The 20,570-nt window shown below is 51.7% G+C and overlaps 1 protein-coding gene across 2 annotated transcripts in view; it reads right to left on the bottom strand.

Annotated features, from left to right (window-relative positions):
* ADCK5 (aarF domain containing kinase 5) overlaps nt 1-20,025 on the bottom strand; it is a 269,661-nt gene extending 249,636 nt beyond the window's left edge. For both annotated transcript variants that reach the window (XM_029592309.1, XM_029592308.1), the window contains exon 1: nt 19,576-20,025. In XM_029592309.1, the coding sequence (XP_029448169.1) occupies nt 19,576-19,593 (18 nt within the window). In that variant the 5' untranslated portion in view covers nt 19,594-20,025. The remainder of the gene's footprint in view (nt 1-19,575) is intronic.
* Between the last annotated feature and the right edge of the window lie 545 nt (nt 20,026-20,570).

Raw genomic sequence — 20,570 nt, 5'->3', positions numbered from 1 at the left:
GAACAGAATCAGCAGCCACATATAGCCGAGCAGGAATAGGACCTAGGACCCAAATGCGGTGGGCGTCTGGACTGATCCATGGTACTACAGGAACGAAAATTAGCAGGTAAGTAATAATTTTCTTTTCCCTGTACGTACCTGGATCAGTCCAGACAGTGGGATGTACCCAAGCTTCCCTAACCCGGGTGGGATCCTGCGAGGCCTGCTCGGAGGACCTGTTCGCCAAAGTGTCCCTGGACAGACGAGGCGAGATGTAGTCTGTAGTGTCTCGAGAACGTGTGCAACGACTTCCAGGTGGCCGCTCTACAGATTTCTTGCAAAGATACCGAGCGGCTCTCAGCCCAGGAGGCCGCCTGAGAGCGTGTGGAATGTGCTACGATGCCCGGTGGGGGAGTCCGCCCCACCCCAATATAGGAGGCGGCAATGCCGGCCTTCAGCCATCTGGCAATGGTCATCTTCGAGGCCTGAGATCCCTTCCGGGGACCGGACCAAAGGACGAAGAGATGGTCAGAAGTCCGGAAATCATTCGTAGCCTCCAGGTAGAGCCTCAGAGTGCGCTTGACGTCAAGGAGACGAAGAGACCGCGGCTCCGACGAAGAGAACGATGGAAGTTCCACCGTCTGATTCACATGGAAAGTGGACACCACCTTCGGAAGGAAGGAGGGGACAGTGCGAAGTGAGACTCCCGAATCGGAGAACCGAAGATAAGGTTCTCTACACGACAGGGCCTGCAGCTCCGAAATACGCCGTGCGGAGCAGATGGCCACCAGGAACACCGCCTTGAGGGTGAGATCCTTGATTGTTGCATTCCGCAGCGGTTCAAACGGAGGTCCTGACATGGAACGCAGTACCAGATTGAGACTCCAAGAGGGACAAGGATCCCGCAGTGGAGGCCGCAAATGTTTGACCCCCTTGAGAAAACGGGCGATGTCCGGGTGTCGCCACAGAGATCCTCCGTCGCGCAGGAGGGAGCCAAGAGTGGCCACTTGAACCCGAAGTGAGTTGTAAGCGAGCCCCTTGTCCACCCCTTCTTGTAGGAACTGGAGGATCTGAGAGACCGACGCCTCCGAGGGTCTTGTGTTCAGGCCGGTACACCACAGCTCGAACACCTTCCAGACCCGCACATAGGCCACCGACGTCGAGGTCTTTCGGGAGCACAGCAGCGTGGACACTACCGCCTCCGGGTATCCCCGTCGTCGGAGGCGACGCCTCTCAAAAGCCAGGCCGCAAGACAGAAGAGTTCTGCCTGGTCGAAAAATACTGGGCCCTGATGGAGGAGGCGGGGAAGATGTCCCAGCCGGATGGGTCCGTCGATTACTAGGTGAAGGAGGTCCGCAAACCAAGGTCGTCTCGGCCACTCTGGCGCGACGAAGATGACGGTCCCCCGATGAGCCTCTATCCGTCGTAGTAGCCTTCCCACCAGTGGCCACGGGGGGAACGCGTATAGAAGCAGATCGGCCGGCCAAGGGAGCGCGAGAGCATCGACGCCCTCCGCCCCCCGTTCTCTCCGGCGACTGAAGAAACGAGGCGCCTTGGTGTTTTGAGCGGATGCCATAAGATCCAGGTGGGGGGGACCCCACCGCCGAACGATCAGCTGCATGGCCGCGTCGGAGAGGGCCCACTCTCCGGGATCCAGAAACTGGCGACTGAGGAAATCCGCCTGGACGTTGTCCACGCCCACTATGTGCGAGGCCGCCAGACGGGCCAGGTGCCGTTCCGCCCACTGCATCAACATCGCCGCCTCGAGCGCGACCTGCGGACTGCGGGTGCCGCCCTGTCGGTTGATGTAGGCCACCGTGGTCGCGTTGTCCGACAGGATTCTGACTTCCTGATTCCGAAGGAGCGGCAGGAAGTGAAGCAGCGCCAGCCTGACCGCTCTGGTCTCCAGACGATTGATGGACCACGCCGACTCCTCCGTGGACCACGTCCCCTGCGTGGCGCTGCGGTCGCAGACTGCCCCCCAGCCTACGAGACTGGCGTCGGTGGTAACCACTACCCAATTTGGTAGCTCGAGGGACACGCCGCGAGCCAGATTCTCCGGGACCATCCACCAGTCCAAGCTGCTCCGTGCAAACTGGGGCAGCGGGAGTATCACCTGGTAGTCCTGCGAGAGTGGTTTCCAGCGGGATAGGAGTGCTCTCTGTAGCGGCCGGAGGTGCGCAAATGCCCAAGGAACCATGTCGATGGTGGAGCCCATCACCCCCAGGAGCTGTAGATAGTCCCAGGAGGTGGGAGCTGGTAATGCAGAGAACCGCTGTATGTGCTCCCGCAGGGAGTGCGCCTTGTCCTGTCGTAGAAAAACCGCCCCCAGACGGGTGTCGAAGGTCGCCCCCAAGAAATCCAAGCGCTGCGAAGGCACGAGGGAGCTCTTGGAGAAGTTCACCACCCAACCCAGGGACTGCAGGAACTCTATCACCCTGGCCACTGCCGCCTGGCCATGCCGAAAAGACTTCACCCGTATGAGCCAGTCGTCCAAATAAGGATGAACTAGAATACCCTCCTTCCGAAGGGCAGCCGCCACAACTACCATGATCTTGGTGAAGGTGCGTGGGGCCGTTGCCAGGCCGAACGGAAGCGCCACAAACTGGAAATGTTGATCCAGAATCTTGAACCGTAGAAGCCGATGATGCTCCTGGCGAATGGGGATATGAAGGTAGGCCTCCGTCAAGTCCAAGGAGGCCAAGAACTCCCCTTGGTGTACCGCCGCGATCACCGAACGCAGCGTTTCCATGCGGAACCGGATCACCCTGAGGGACTTGTTGACTTCCTTCAGGTCCAGTATGGGGCGGAAGGAGCCGTCTTTCTTTGGTACTACGAAGTAGATGGAATAATGGCCCGAGCCCACCTCTCCGGAGGGTACGGGCACAATGGCGCCTATCTCCCACAGTCTGTCCAGCGTCGACTGCACCGCCCTTCGCTTGATGGCCGAGCCGCAGGGCGAGAAGATGAACCGACCCTTCGGAGCGCGGGCAAGTTCCAAAGCGTAGCCGCGTCCTATGGTGTCCAAGACCCACTGATCCAAGGTGATCCGCGCCCACTCCTCGTAGAAGAACGCCAGCCGCCCTCCAATCTTGGGGACGGTGGAGTGGGCGAGCTGAACATCATTGAGAGGACTTGGGTGAAGGTTGTCCCGCCGTGGAAGCGGGGCGCGCGGGGCGGCGCCCGCGAAAGGAGCGAGACCAGGGCTGAGACCTGGGGGCAGGGGGCCGAGCCGCCTCCGGCCTATAGCTCCTATAGCGCCTTTGCGCTCTGGCTCTGGTCCTGGAGGACGAAAAAGCCCTGGTGGAGCGATATCTGTCTTCCGGCAGGCGATGGACCGCGTTTTCCCCCAGAGACTTGATGATCTGGTCCAGATCCTCGCCGAACAGGAACTTACCCCTGAATGGCAGGGAACCCAGACTCGACTTGGAGGACGTGTCCGCCGCCCAGTTGCGTAGCCATAGGAGTCGACGTGCCGCCACCACCGAGGCCATGGAGCGGGCAAGGACCCGAAACAGATCGTAGGAAGCGTCCGCCCCGTATGCCACCGCAGCTTCCAGTCTATCCGCCTGGGCGGCTTCCCCGGGTGGCAACACCTGGGACGTGAGCAATAGCTGCACCCAGAGAAGACTGGCCCGCTGGGCAAGCGAGCTGCACATCGCAGCCCGCAGCCCCACTGCGGAGACCTCGAAGACCCGCTTGAGGAAGACTTCCAACTTGCGATCCTGCGTATCCCTTAGCGCTGCTCCACCCGTCACCGGTATAGTCGTTCTCTTCGTGACCGCCGACACCGCGGAGTCCACTCTGGGTACCTTGATGAGATCCAGAAAATCTTCCGGCAGCGGATACAGCCTCTCCATGGCGCGGCTGCCCTTCAGCGCGGCTTCCGGGGCATCCCATTCCCTGGTGAGAAGCTGCAGGAACGACTCGTGAATGGGAAAAGCCCGAGCCCTCGGGCGAAGGGCTGCCAGCACCGGGTCTCCCTTCTTTGAGGAGGTGACTACAGCGGGCGCGACGGGAGCTGGCGGATCCGGCGGAGGATCAAGGTCCAACCCCTGAATGATCTGGGGGATCAGGTCATCCAGCTCTTCCCGCTGGAAGAGACGTAGCGTGCGCGGATCCTCACCTTCTGAAGTGGAGTCCCCTTGACCCGCCGCCGCAGGGTCCGACCCAGGGGAAGCTGGTGCCGACCCAAGTCCCCCCGAGCCCACCGGGAGCCATGGTTGGCTGGGGGGCTGTGGGGCCCCCACGCCCGCTGGAGCGGGGGGGGCCGGATAGGAGGGCGAAGGTCGCGGTAGCTTGGGTGGTGGCGGATCTGAGAGCGCAGCCAGGTCCTGTAGGTAAGCCGTATGCATCAGACGGATAAACTCCGGGGAAAACCCCGGTCTAGTCGGGGGGACCTCCGCGGATGGGGGCCCCGGGGGACCCTGCCCCAGCGGGCCTTCCTCCGGGTCTGTCTCAGGTATTAACCTCGGGGGTGAGCCCTCCGAAGCTTCCTCGTCCCCCCGCGCTGCCTGGGCCCCTTCAGGGCGCAGCGCATGCAAGATGGCTGCCGTTCCCGCCAGGAATGGGGGAGGGGCCGGCCCGCGCCGCCCGGGCAAGGCTGTCATGGAGGACCGAAGAGTGAGGGACCGAGAAGTGCCTTCCCCCCCGGGGAGGCACCGCGCACAAATTCCCTCCCTTGAGACGCGCGATCCAGGCTCGCCACAGGCCGAGCAACGCGCTGGCCTCGGCATCCGGAGCGCAAGTTTCGAAACAGTCCCCGACAGTCCAGAACGCCTGGAAACCCGGGGGGGGGGGCCGCGAGACGGATCGCCGCTGCGGGGGGGCCCTGGTGGCCTGCGCTACCCGCCGAAGAGAAAAACGGCGCCGCGGGGGGGCCTTCCTGGCCGCACAACCCGCTGGTGACGATCAGCCCTCTCCCCGCTGCAGCCCACGAGGAGCCGCAAAATGGCCGCGGGAGAGGGTGAAGACACTAGCAGGCCGGAGCACCGGCAGCCGCGTGCAACCTAGCTGTAACGAGAAGAAAGGAAAAACAGCCCAAAACAAAATCTCACTTACCCCGGAGCAGCAACGACTAGCGCCGGTAGAGAGGAAAGGGAGAGACAGAGAGCAAGAAGAAAGCCACGCCTCTCCAATTACCCAATTTTTTTTTTTTTTTTTTTTTTAAATACAACTTGATCCAAACAATCTAAACAAACCTACAGAAAATCGAGCCCCAAACAAGCGACGCAAAAGAAATAGGTGATAGGAAACGGAAGCAAGCCCAGATTCCACTACTCGCATCTGCTGGAGTCAGAAGATACTGAACTCCTGCAGAGGGGGTAGTAGTACTTAAGGTGACGCCCCCTCGAAGCTTTGGGCTGACTCCATCTGCTGGATTGGGGACATAACCCACTGTCTGGACTGATCCAGGTACGTACAGGGAACCAGCAGAGACTCTCAGATACCTGTATGAGACACAGAGACATTGTCACCTATACTGTGAGATCCAGCAGAGACTCTCAGATACCCGTATGAGACACAGAGACATTGTCACCTATACTGTGAGATCCAGCAGAGACTCTCAGATACCCGTATGAGACACAGAGACATTGTCACCTATACTGTGAGATCCAGCAGAGACTCTCAGATACCCGTATGAGACACAGAGACATTGTCACCTATACTGTGAGATCCAGCAGAGACTCTCAGATACCCGTATGAGACACAGAGACATTGTCACCTATACTGTGAGATCCAGCAGAGACTCTCAGATACCTGTATGAGACACAGAGACATTGTCACCTATACTGTGAGATCCAGCAGAGACTCTCAGATACCTGTATGAGACACAGAGACATTGTCACCTATACTGTGAGATCCAGCAGAGACTCTCAGATACCTGTATGAGACACAGAGACATTGTCACCTATACTGTGAGATCCAGCAGAGACTCTCAGATACCTGTATGAGACACAGAGACATTGTCACCTACATTGTAACATCCTGCAGAAAAGAAAAACTGGTCCTTACCTGCTCATTTTCATTCCTGAAGTTCCACGGATCAGTCCAGACAAGTGGGTTTTGCTTCCCTACCAGCAGATGGAGGCAGAGAATAAAAACTTTTCAGGCACTGCTACATAACTGAGAGAGCCACCTGCAGTCCCTCAGTATTCACCTGTACCCAAGCCAAGATGTCCACCTTAACAAAACCCCAATAAACCTTGGGCAAACAGAGACCTAAAGTTGGGGCCCCCTGCAACTAGGCCCCATTGACCTAACAAAACATATACCAACTATGTACAGTTTTCATCACTCTGATCAAATCAAATGTCAGCATAATCAGCTTAGCCATCCATCTCCAGAAGCGAAGCAGCCTCTCGTCAGAAGGGGACGGGTCTCTGGACTGATCCATGCAGGAACAAAAATTAGCAGGTAAGAACCAAATTTTCCTTTCCCGTTCACACCCAGGATCAGTCCAGATGAGTGGAATGTACCCAAGTCCCTGTATTCTGGTTGGGAACCCGAAAGACCTGCGCCCATAGACTCTCCCCAAACATTGTCCCTCAGGAGCGCGCACATCTAAGCGATAATGTTTGGTGAAAGTGTGGAGGGAACTGCACGTCACTGCACGTCACTGCACAACAGATCTCCTGCAGAGAAAGCAAGAATGGACACCCTGCCCATGAGGTCACCTGCACCCTGGTGGAATGCGCTCACAACCCCTCCGACGCTGGCCGAAGCTATAGTCTCCTTTAACCAGCGAGCAATCGTGCCTTTGGAAGCTTTATTTCTCTTCTTTGCTCCACTGAACAGGACAAACAGATGATCCGATCTCTGAAAAGGATTCGTCACCTTGAGATATCGCAAAAGGATACGACGCACATCCAATAAGTGAAGTTCTCGAGCCATTGGAGAATCAGCTGCCAAGTTTGAAAAGGCAGGAAGCTCGACCACCTGATAAAGGTGAAAAGAGAAGACTACTTTTGGCAAAATGGAAAGAACCATTCGTAAAGAGACTCCATCGTCCAAAAAATGGAGAAAAGGGTCCCTACACGACAACGCTTGCAGCTCAGAAATCCGCCGAGCCAAACAGATAGCCACCAGGAAAGCAGTCTTCAGGGTTAAATCTTTCAATGATGCCCTCCGCATTGGCTCAAAGGGAGGCCCAGACAGCACCCGAAGAACCAAATTCAGATTCCATGTCGGGCAGATCTTCTGCAGCGGAGGACAGAGATGCTTTGCCCCTCTCAGAAAATGAGCCACATCCGGATGAGACACCATCGGTCTTCCCTGAATCCTGCCACCAGGGAACTCAAAGCTGCTACCTGGACCCGAAGGGAATTATATGCTAATCCCTTAGATAACCTGCACTGCAGAAATTCCAAGATCTGCGGGACATCCTCCTCTAAAGGCTATACTCTATTCAGCAAAGACCAGGATTCAAATACTCTCCACACCCAGACATAAGCCATTGAAGTGAAAGGTCTCCTCGCCTGAAGCAAAGCTGCAATCACTGAGCTCCGAATATCCCTTCAAATGGAGCCGCCACCCCTCAAAAGCCAGGCCGCTAGACAGAAACGATCCTCTCGGTCTGAAAATATGGGTTCCTGTCGAAGTAACCCTGAGAGATGAGCCAAGCGAACGGATCCGTCTACATGAGATGCAGAAGGTCCGCAAACCAAGGCCGCCGTGGCCACTCGGGCGCCACCCGAATCACCCTGCCCATATGAGTTTCGATGCGCTGCAGCACCCTTCCTACGAGCGGCCACGGAGGAAACATGTACAGCAAGAGGTGTGTCGGCCACTGATAAATGAGAGCGTCAATGCTCTCCAATCTGACCTCCCATCTGCGAATGAAAAAGCAATCCACTTTTGCATTTGCCAGAGTCGCCATGAGGTTTATCACTGGTTTGCCCCATCTTGCATGCAGCAAGGCAAAGGCTTCTGCCAACTCCCACTCCCCCAGATCCAGATGCTGTCTGCTGAGGAAGTCCGCTTGCACATTGTCCACTCGGACCACATGAGAAGCAGCTAGTCTCTCCAGTTGTTTCTCCGCCCACAGAAACAGCTCCTGCACTTCCAACGCCACTAGATGACTCTTCGTACCACCCTGACGACTGATGTACACTACTGTCATTGCATTGTCCAAGAATACTCACACTAATTTGCCCCGAACGAGCAGAAGAAATGCCAACAAGGCATTGAGCACTGCCCTGGTTTCCAGTCGATTGATCAACCAAGCCGCCTCTTCTGGAGACCTCTGACCCTGTCTTTTAACCAGTTTGTAATCCACGAAAGGACATCACCTCCTATCCCATGACTTTTTACTTTTCCTAGAAGCCTCTCATGAGGGACTTTGTCAAACGCCTTCTGAAAATCCAAATACACTACATCTACCGGTTCACCTTTATCACATGTTTATTAACTCCGGCAGAGACCCTCAGGAACAGCGTCTCTGATACTGTGCAATCCTGCAGAAACTCTCAGATCGCTGCATTAGGCACACTACGATGTCTTTTATACTGTGAGATCCTACAGAGACTCACAGTATAGGACAGTGCCTTGTATGCTGAGAGATCCTACAGGAACCACCAGACACCTGCATAATATACAGATTAGGACAGTGCCTTGTATGCTGAGAGATCCTACAGGAACCACCAGACACCTGCACATATACAGATTAGGACAGTGTCTTGTATGCTGAGAGATCCTACAGGAACCACCAGATACCTGCAGCTTTTCACCAGCTTCATACGCAGAAGGCACAAAGCACAGCTTCTATACAAGAAGATCAGTTATTAGAGATAACTTTAAAGTCAGTTGTTCCACTGGCGGTGCCTGTTTGATTCTCCGGAGAACTCCAGAAGACTTGAGCTTCTTGAACCAGTGCAGCTTACATTTCACTCTACAACCTTCACTGTTTCCCACAGGCCGCTCTAAGACCAGCTACATTCTGACTTATTTGGATGGGAGAGCCTTGTCGTGGGCTTCTACCTTGTGGGAACGCAAGGACCCTATCTTGCAGGACATAGAAGGATTTATGGACTTGTTTAAATCCGTTTTTGATGACCCTGCTCGTATGTCTGTTGCTTTGGTGGACTTGAAGCAAGGCAACAGATCACTGGCGGAATTTGCCATTGAATTTAAAACTCTAGCAGCGGAATTTTGCTGGGACCCCAGATGTCTGAAGACACTCTTTTGCAGAGGCCTGGACACCCGCATAAAGGACGAGCTGGCTGCTCGTCAGACACCTGACTCGCTGGAAGAATTAATATCCTTAGCCACTCGGATTGACTGGCGGCTCCGAGACAAGGTGAAGGAATCCCGGCCTAAGGTGTTTCCTGGGTTGAAACCAACCAGTGCTCCTGCACTACAAAGGGGTACAGCACCTCCTGCTGTGGAGAAGAAGGAACCGAAGGAATCTGTTCACGGTCACTTGACTTCTAAAGAGAGAAGATATAGGAGGAAGAATGGCCTGTGCATGTACTGTGGTCAGCTAGGCCATGATGTTTCTGTTTGCCCTATTCGTCTGGGAAATGGACAAGCCTGAGTCCCGCGGAAGGACTGTTCTTGGGCTATATACAGCAATATCTCCTCCACTCTCTTGTCCAGTCTCTGTGATCCATGAACCAGTGATGGTTCAAACCTCTGCCCTGAAGGACTCAGGGGCAAGAGACAACTACAATCTCAGATGTTTTGTGGAATACCTGAGGAGTCCATGTGGTAAATTTGAAGATCCACTATTGTATCACAATTTGAAGTGGGCCTTGGACAAATCTTTTCATCACCACTTCTTTTGAGGATCTTATCAACATCACCAGCAGTTTTTCTATTACCTGCTGTTAGTCATAGCGGTTGCTATGCACGCCATAGCTAGGTGGCACTCTACATCTACAATGTCTTCCTGGATTACAAATTTGAGATATTTACTACGATCTGCCCACTCAAAAGTCGTGCTGAAGGACTACAGAACTGTTGATTCCGAAGAAGAAAATATCTCTAACTACCAGCCTGGTTATCTGCTGATGCTACCATCAGTTCCAAAGAAGAAGCCATCTCTAGCTACCAGCGTTCGCAATTGGTTTAATAGGAAGTCATGCCCAAAATTCTTTGGCACTCTTGATTCCGAAGAAGAAGAAGATACCTTTCACTATCAACTTTACTTTTGGATTATACGGAAGTCGTGCTGGGGGTTTACAGCACTGTTGATTCCGAAGCTGAAGATATCTCCATCCATCAGCCTGTTCGTTTTGCTGGTATTGCCATCATCTCCCTTCCAGCATCCTGCAGAAGAGCCAATCAGAAGTGGACTTTGGACCAGTTTCTACATCACCACTTCCACTGAAACCTCAGTGATGTCCACGGCAGCCCTCTCATTGCTGCTGACTTCGTTATACACTCTGCTAGATTCTTCAAATCTCAACATCTATCTGTCATCGTGATTATATGAACTTGAACTCAAGAAGCTAGAGATCCTGGATGTTTGAAAAGAGACTGAGTTTTGTTTGCCTGAAAGGTCTTTGGCCCCGAAATCATCTTTGGGAGTCTCAGAACTATTTGGATAAGAGATGCTTCATCAGTTCCACCTCGCGCATCTCTGGTACTTAAACTGGAGACCACCCTTTGAAGGGGGGTACTGTTGCATTCGTGCCTATTCTCGCTCTCGCGCCACCCTCTCTACCTTTGTGGCAACTCCCTTCGGCTCTGACGGACAGATGCTGCCACGGCTTCTCCCTGCCTCTTCACCCTGGAATCCCTGGGCTGGCTTGACGCTACGGATCCGCCATGTTCCTGATGACATAAGGGCGCACGCGCTCCAGACTTTGTACCAGCATGAGCGCAAACCTCGGGGTCATCCCCCCGTAGTGACGTCATCCGTTTCCAATTTAAAAGGTCTTTGTTTTGCTACTATAAACTGAGTTAGCAAGGAACTCCAATGGGACTTGCTTCGGCGGTCCACGCTACTTGCAACTACGATCCGAGTGAGCAAGGGGAAACCTTTCTCCGCTGCTCGGCCTCTACAAACTTACCTAGGGGTAACCGCTCCTCAGGGGCCCCACTCTCTCTCTTCTTGATTACAGATTGCTAAGACGGGATCCGGTACTCGCTCCTCGAGGGCCTACGTCCCTGAATACTCAGAAGACACCTCACTGCATGGAAGCGATCGCAGACGTGAACACTGTGAGTTCTATTGCAGATAGGAATCGGTACTCGCTCCACGAGGGCCTATGTTCCTAATCTCTGAAGACTCCCTTCTGTCTAAGACGTTATCGCAGGTACGGACATTGTGAGTTATTGTTGCAGATTGCAGATAGGAACCGGTACTCGCTCCATGAGGGCCCATGTTCCTAAAACCCTTTACAGACACTCTTCTATTCCAGAACCCATCCCATACACAGCTATTGTGAGTTCTTATTACAGACTGCCTATAGGAACCAGTGCTCGCCTACGGCTCTTGTTCCCGAATGAACTGAAGACTCTCTGTTGCATAAGAAGCCATTACAGATATCTACAATTGTGAGTGTACCATCTTCTTAGAAACATAGAAACATAGAAATGACGGCAGAAGAAGACCGAATGGCCCATCCAGTCTGCCCAGCAAGCCTCACACATTTTTTCTCTCATTCTTATCTGTTACTCTTAGCAACTTGTTCAATTCCCCTTCCACCCCCACCATTAATGTAGAGAGCAGTGATGGAGCTGCATGCAAGTGAAATATCTAGCTTGATTAGTTAGGGGTAGTAGGGGCAGTAACTGCCGCGATAAGCAAGCTACACCCATGCTTATTTGTTTTACCTAGACTATGTTGTACAGCTCTTGTTGGTTTTTTTTTTTTTTTTACTTCTCCCCTGCTGTAGAAGCAGAGAGCCATGCTGGATATGCATTGAAAGTGAAGTATCAGGCACATTTGGTTTGGGGTAGTAACCGCCGTAACAAGCCAGCTACTCCTCGCTTTGTGATTGCGAATCCTTTTTTTCTTCACCCCTGTTGTTGAAGCTATGCAGGATATGCGTGAAGCATCAGTTTTTTGTTTTTGTTTTATTTTTCCCCCTGCCGTTGTTTGTTGTTTGTTTGTTTGTTAATTTTTTTTTTCCCCTGCCGTTGAAGCAGAGAGCTATGCTGGAAATGCGTGATGTATCAGTCTTTCTCCCATGCCGATGCAGCAGAGAACCATGCTGGATATGCATGGAAAGTGAAGTATCAGGCACATTTGGTTTGGGGTAGTAACCGCCGTAACAAGCCAGCTACTCCCCTCTTTGTGAGTGCAAATCCTTTTTTCCATTACCTCTTGCTGTTGAAGCTTAGAGCGATGTAGGAGTCACAGTAAGCATGTGTATGTTTATTTAATAAGGGTATTGTGTCAATAGCCATCATTCTGGCGAGTCACCCACTCTTCATTGGCGGCCTCTTGACTTTATGGATCCGCAGTGTTTATCCCACGCCCCTTTGAAGTCTTTCACAGTTCTGGTCTTCACCACTTCCTCCGGAAGGGCATTCCAGGCATCCACCACCCTCTCCGTGAAGAAATACTTCCTGACATTGGTTCTGAATCTTCCTCCCTGGAGCCTCAAATCATGACCCCTGGTTCTGCTGATTATTTTCCTACGGAAGAGGTTTGTCGTTGTTTTTGGATCATTAAAACCTTTCAAGTATCTGAAAGTCTGTATCATATCACCTCTGCTCCTCCTCTCCTCCAGGGTGTACATATTTAGATTCTTCAATCTCTCCTCGTACGTCATCCTATGAAGATCCTCCACCTTCCTGGTCGCCCTTCTCTGTACCGCTTCCATCTTGTCTTTGTCCTTTTGTAGATATGGTCTCCAGAACTGAACACAGTACTCCAGGTGAGGCCTCACCAAGGATCTGTACAAGGGAATAATCACTTCCCTTTTCTTACTTGATATTCCTCTCTCTATGCAGCCCAGCATTCTTCTGGCTTTTGCTATCGCCTTGTCGCATTGTTTTGCTGTCTTCACATCATTAGACACTATCACCCCAAGGTCCCTCTCCTGCTCCGTGCACATCAGCCTTTCCCCCCCCATCGAGTACAGTTCATTCGGATTTCCACTCCCCATATGCATGACTTTGCACTTCTTGGCATTGAATCTCAGCTGCCATATCTTCGACCACTCTTCCAGTTTCCTTAGATCCCGTCTCATTCTCTCCACTCCTTCCGGCGTGTCCACTCTGTTGCAGATCTTAGTGTCATCCGCAAAAAGACAAACCTTACCTTCTATCCCGTCCGCAATGTCGCTCACAAAGATATTGAACAGGACCGGTCCCAACACCGATCCTTGCGGCACACCACTTAAAACCGCTCTCTCTTCAGAGAAGGCTCCATTTACCATCACACATTGTTTTCTGTCCGTCAACCAATTTGCAATCCAGGTCACCACCTCGGCACTCACTCCCAAGCTTCTCGTTTTATTCACCAGTCTCCTGTGCGGAACCGTATCAAAAGCTTTGCTGAAATCCAAGTAGATGACATCTAGTGCTCTTCCTTGATCCAATTCCTTGGTTACCCAGTCAAAAAAGTCAATCAAATTTGTCTGACAGGATCTTCCCCTGGTGAATCCATGCTGCCTCTGGTCCATCAATTCTCCAGACTGTAGATAGTTCACTATTCTCTCTTTCAGCAGTGACTCCATTACTTTTCCCACCACCGAAGTGAGGCTAACCGGTCTGTAGTTGCCTGCCTCTTCCCTGTTCCCAGTCTTGTGAAGCGGGACCACCACCGCTCTTCTCCAATCACTTGGCACCACTCCCGTTTCTAGGGATCTATTGAACAGGTCACACAGCGGACCCGCCAGAACATCTCTGAGCTCCCTCAATATCCTTGGATGAATCCCATCAGGCCCCATGGCTTTGTCCACTTTCAGGTTCTTTAGTTCTTCCCACACATTTTCTACTGTAAAAGGATTTTCATCTATTCCCCTTCCCTCCAGTTTCTTGTTGTTTAGAGATGGTCCTTCTCCAGGGTCTTCTTTAGTGAACACAGAGCTGAAGTATTCGTTTAATATTTCTGCCATTTCTTCGTCTCTCTCTACACATTGATCATTACCACCTTTCAATTTCACTATACCACTTTGGACCTTTCTCTTTTCGCTGATGTATCTGAAAAATGTTTTGTCACCATTTTTTATCTCCTTGGCAATCCTCTCTTCCGCTTGACTCTTTGCCAACTTGATTAATTTCTTTGTCTCCCTCAGTTGATATAAATATTCTTCTTTGTGCTCCTCCCTTTGGGATCCTTTATATTTCTTGAATGCTGTTCTTTTAGCTTTAATTTTGTCAGCCACCTCCATTGAGAACCAGATAGGTTTCAGTTTTCTTTTGCTTTTCTTTACATTTCTAACATATAGAGCAGTTGCCTTGGTGATTGCTGCTTTTAGATTGGTCCACTGCTGATCCACTGGTTATGTATCCAGCATAACCTGTCTACTCACTACCTATAGTGTCTCTCTACAGCTCAGCAACCCAGAGATCGTAATTCCAGTATCTGAGGGACTTCAGCCCTGCCGGGCACATCAGCTCACTACTGCCACCTCTGGTGGTTCAACTTCCAGTCTAATAAAGAACTATCTGTGTTTGTCTTATACTCCAGCCTAGCCGGTGGTTCCTCTCAGGATCTCCGTTTCCAATTTAAAGACCTTTTAAATTGGAAACGGATGACGTCATCTACCATCAGCCAGGGATTCACCATTTCTACTAAGTGTTTATTCTTACACTACTAGAGCAGGTGTCGTACTGACTGTTACTCTGTGGGAGTCAGCTCCACATCAGATCGCTAACTACGCCTACGGAATATTACATATCGCTAGCTCCTCTCCTTGGGGAAACATCATTCTACAGAAGACTAACTCCGCCTCCCTGGCGGTCACATAACTACAGATTGTTATCCTTCTATTCTCAAGCAGTGATTTACAATAGATTACCATTCCTCCTGGCGGGGTTATCTATAACAGATGATAGCTCTTCTCTCTACAAGAGTATTCAGCAGCCAGATCGATACAAGATTGTTAACTCTTCCCCTTTGGGGAGTAGATCCGTAACAGCTCGCTACTCCTCCCTCCTGATGGGGTGAGTGACATCAGATTGCTAGCTCCACCCTTCGGGCGGGGAGATCAATAACAGTTTCCTAACCCTTGGCAGTTTCCATTACAGATTACTAACTCCTCTCATCTCGAGGAGAGATTGGTAACAGATTGCTAACTCCTTAGAGGATTGCTAACACATAGGCTGTGAGATCCTACACATACAGGAACCACTAGAAACCTTCACGATATACAGATTAGACCAGTGTCTCGGATGCTGAGAGATCCTACAGGAACCACCAGATACCTGCATGATGTACAGATTAGGACAGTGTCTCGGATGCTGAGAGATCCTACAGGAACCACCAGATACCTGCACGATACACAGATTAGGTCAGTGTCTCATAGGCTGTGAGATCCTACAGGAACTACCAGATACCTGCATGATATACAGATTAGGCCAGTGTCTCGGATGCTGAGAGATCCTACAGGAACCACCAGATACCTGCATGATGTACAGATTAGGACAGTGTCTCGGATGCTGAGAGATCCTACAGGAACCACCAGATACCTGCATGATATACAGATTAGGACAGTGTCTCATAGGCTGTGAGATCCTACAGGAACCACCAGATACCTGCATGATATACAGATTAGGACAGTGTCTCGGATGCTGAGAGATCCTACAGGAACCACCAGATACCTGCATGATATACAGATTAGGCCAGTGTCTCGGATGCTGAGAGATCCTACAGGAACCACCAGATACCTGCATGATGTACAGATTAGGACAGTGTCTCGGATGCTGAGAGATCCTACAGGAACCACCAGATACCTGCATGATATACAGATTAGGCCAGTGTCTCGGATGCTGAGAGATCCTACAGGAACCACCAGATACCTGCCCGATATACAGATTAGACCAGTGTCTCGGATGCTGAGAGATCCTACAGGAACCACCAGATACCTGCACGATACACAGATTAGGTCAGTGTCTCGGATGCTGAGAGATCCTACAGGAACCACCAGATACCTGCACGATACACAGATTAGGCCAGTGTCTCGGATATTGAGAGATCCTACAGGAACCACCAGATATCTGCATGATATACAGATTAGGCCAGTGTCTCGGATGCTGAGAGATCCTACAGGAACCACAAGATACCTGCACGATATACAGATTGGGACAGTGTCTCATAGGCTGTGAGATCCTAGAGGAACCACTAGAAACCTTCACGATATACAGATTAGGACAGTGTCTCGGATGTTGCGACATCATACAGGAGCTCCCACGGTGTGGAGCGCAGTGCTTATGTCTGTACAATCTGTTTATGACGAACAAGGTCAGTGCCTTGAGTTCTCTACCCAAACATAGAAGAGCAGAGACACCAGGTCAAGGTCCCGTATGAAAGCAGATTTGTATAACAGAGCACATTATACCCTCTTGCAATTCAATAGCAGATGATATCACCAGGCATTTACTTCAGGGGACCTAGGAAGCAATAAGGGTCTCTGATGCACACAGGAATCGTGGGGGAAACAGAGAAATATAGGTCCTTGATACACAATGAGATCTGAGGGGAGAGGGATACAGGTCCTTGATACACAATGAGATCTGAGGGGAGAGGGATACAGGTCCCTGATACACAATGAGATCTGAGGGGAGAGGGGTTACAGGTCCTGATACACAATGAGATCTGAGGAGAGAGGGATACAGGTCCCTGATACACAATGAGATCTGAGGGGAGAGGGGATACAGGTCCTGATACACAATGAGATCTGAGGGGGGAGGGATACAGGTCCCTGATACACAATGGGATCTGAGGGGAGAGGGATACAGGTCCTTGATACACAATGAGATCAGAGGGGAGAGGGATACAGGTCCCTGATACACAATGAGATCTGAGGGGAGAGGGATACAGGTCCTGATACACAATGAGATCTGAGGGGAGAGGGATACAGGTCCCTGATACACAATGGGATCTGAGGGGAGAGGGATACAGGTCCCTGATACACAATGAGATCTGAGGGGAGATGGATACAGGTCCCTGATACACAATGAAATCTGAGGGGAGAGGGATACAGGTCCTGAAACACAATGAGATCAGAGGGGAGAGAGATACAGGTCCCTGATACACAATGAGATCAGAGGGGAGAGGGATACAGGTCCCTGATACACAATGAGATCTGAGGGGAGAGGGATACAGGTCCCTGATACACAATGAAATCTGAAGGGAGAGGGATACAGGTCCTGAAACACAATGAGATCAGAGGGGAGAGGGATACAGGTCCTGATACACAATGAGATCTGAGGAGAGAGGGATACAGGTCCCTGATACACAATGAGATCGGATGGGGAGAGGGATACAGGTCCTGATACACAATGAGATCTGAGGCGAGAGGGATACAGGTCCCTGATACATAATGAGATCAGAGGGAGAGGGATACAGGTCCTGATACACAATGAGATCTGAGAGGAGAGGGATACAGGTCCCTGATACACAATGAGATCTGAGGGGGGAGGGATACAGGTGCTGATACACAATGAGATCTGAGGGGAGAGGGGATACAGGTCCCTGATACACAATGAGATCTGAGGTGGGAGGGATACAGGTCCTGATACACAATGAGATATGAGGGGAGAGGGATACAGGTCCTGAAACACAATGTGATCTGACGGGGAGAGGGATACAGGTCCTGATACACAATGAGATCTGAGGGAGGAGGGATACAGGTCCTGATACACAATGAGATCTGAGGGGAGAGGGATACAGGTCACTGATACACAATGAGATCTGAGGGGGGAGGGATACAGGTGCTGATACACAATGAGATCTGAGGGGAGAGGGGATACAGGTCCCTGATACACAATGAGATCTGAGGGGGGAGGGATACAGGACCTGATACACAATGTGATCTGACGGGGAGAGGGGATACAGGTCCTGATACACAATGAGATCTGAGGGGAGAGGGGATACAGGTCCTGATACACAATGAGATCTGAGGCGAGAGGGATACAGGTCCTTGATACACAATGAGATCTGAGGGGAGAGGGGATACAGGTCCCTGATACACAATGAGTTCTGAGGGGAGAGGGATACAGGTCCTGATACACAATGAGATCTGACGGGGAGAGGGATACAGGTCCTGATACACAATGAGATCTGAGGGAAGAGGGATACAGGTCCTGATACACAATGAGATCTGACGGGGAGAGGGATACAGGTCCTGATACACAATGAGATCTGAGGGAAGAGGGATACAGGTCCTGATACACAATGAGATCTGAGGGGAGAGGGATACAGGTCCTGATACACAATGAGATCTGACGGGGAGAGGGATACAGGTCCCTGATACACAATGAGATCTGACAGGGAGATGGATACAGATCCCTGATACACAATGAGATCTGAGGCGAGAGGGATACAGGTCCTGATACACAATGAGATCTGAGGGGAGAGGGATACAGGTCCTTGATACACAATGAGATCTGAGGGGAGAGGGATACAGGTCCCTGATACACAATGAGATCTGAGGGGAGAGGGATACAGGTCCCTGATACATAATGAGATCTGATGGGGAGATGGATACAGGTCCCTGATACACAATGAGATCTGAGGGGAGAGGGGATACAGGTCCTGATACACAATGAGATCTGAGGGGGAGAGGGATTCAGGTCCCTGATACACAATGAGATCTGAGGGGAGAGGGATACAGGTCCTGATACACAATGAGATCTGACGGGGAGAGGGATACAGGTCCCTGATACATAATGAGATCTGATGGGGAGATGGATACAGGTCCCTGATACACAATGAGATCTGAGGGGAGAGGGGATACAGGTCCTGATACACAATGAGATCTGAGGGGGAGAGGGATTCAGGTCCCTGATACACAATGAGATCTGAGGGGAGAGGGATTCAGGTCCCTGATACACAATGAGATCTGAGGGGAGAGGGATACAGGTCCCTGATACACAATGAGATCTGAAAGGAGAGGAATACAGGTCCCTGATACACAATGAGATCTGAGAGGAGAGGGATACAGGTCCCTGATACACAATGAGATATGAGGGGAGAGGGATACAGGTCCCTGATACACAATGAGATCTGAGAGGAGAGGGATACAGGTCCCTGATACACAATGAGATATGAGGGGAGAGGGATACAGGTCCCTGATACACAATGAGATCTGAGAGGAGAGGGATACAGGCCCTGATACTCAATGAGATCTGAGGCGAGAGGGATACAGGTCCTGATACACAATGAGATCAGAGGGGAGAAGGATACAGGTCCTGATACACAATGAGATCTGAGAGGGGAGGTTATGGGGTCTCTAATGCTCACAGAGAAGGAAGGATGGGGGGAGGGAGGGGTATGGGAGTCTCTGATGATGACAGTGATCTAGGGAGGAGGGAGGGGTATGGGAGTCTCTGATGATGACAGTGAGCTGGGGAGGAGGAAAGGGCTATGGAGTCTCTGATGTTGACAGTGATGGGGAGTGGAGGGAGAAGGAGAAGAGTAGGGAGGGCGTTGTGTGTTTGTCTATCAGGGAGCTGCCTCTCAGGGTTACTCACCGCATGCCGCAGCTCCATAAACCTCGAGTTTTTTCTCCTCTCGCTGTCTGAGTCTCCCTCTATCACACTCAGCAATCTCTATCAGTCTCTGTCTCTCTCCCTCCCTGCTCTCTGGGTCAGTTTTTCTCCACGCTGTCTGTAACTCTCTCTCTCTCCCTGCTCTCTGGGTCAGTCTCTCTCCACTATCTGTCACTCTCCCTGCTCTCTGGGTCAGTCTCTCTCCAGTCTCTGTCACTCTCTCTCTCTCTCCCTGCTCTCTGGGTCAGTCTCTCTCCACTATCTGTCACTCTCCCTCTCCCTGCTCTCTGGGTCAGTCTTTCTCCAGTCTCTGTCACTCTCTCTCTCCCTGCTCTCTGGGTCAGTCTCTCTCCACTATCTGTCACTCTCCCTCTCCCTGCTCTCTGGGTCAGTCTCTCTCCACTATCTGTCACTCTCCCTCTCCCTGCTCTCTGGGTCAGTCTCTCTCCAGTCTCTGTCACTCTCTCTCTCCCTGCTCTCTGGGTCAGTCTCTCTCCACTATCTGTCACTCTCCCTCTCCCTGCTCTCTGGGTCAGTCTCTCTCCACTCTCTGTCACTCTCCCTCTCCCTGCTCTCTGGGTCAGTCTCTCTCCAGTCTCTGTCACTCTCTCTCTCTCCCTGCTCTCTGGGTCAGTCTCTCTCCACTATCTGTCACTCTCCCTCTCCCTGCTCTCTGGGTCAGTCTCTCTCCACTCTGTGTCACTCTCCCTCTCCCTGCTCTCTGGGTCAGTCTCTCTCCAGTCTCTGTCACTCTCCCTTTCCCTGCTCTCTGGGTCAGTCTCTCTCCAGTCTCTGTCACTCTCCCTGCTCTCTGGGTCAGTCTCTCTCCAGTCTCTGTCACTCTCCCTCTCCCTGCTCTCTGGGTCAGTCTCTCTCCACTCTCTGTCACTTTCCCTCTCCCTGCTCTCTGGGTCAGTCTCTCTTCAGTCTCTGTCACTCTCCCTCTCCCTGCTCTCTGGGTCAGTCTCTCTCCACTC

This window comes from Rhinatrema bivittatum, chromosome 2 (assembly GCF_901001135.1).
Source record: "Rhinatrema bivittatum chromosome 2, aRhiBiv1.1, whole genome shotgun sequence".
Taxonomy (NCBI): domain Eukaryota; kingdom Metazoa; phylum Chordata; class Amphibia; order Gymnophiona; family Rhinatrematidae; genus Rhinatrema; species Rhinatrema bivittatum.
The sequence above is the reverse complement of the archived record's forward strand: the minus strand, read 5'-3'. Positions and strand labels throughout refer to the sequence as shown.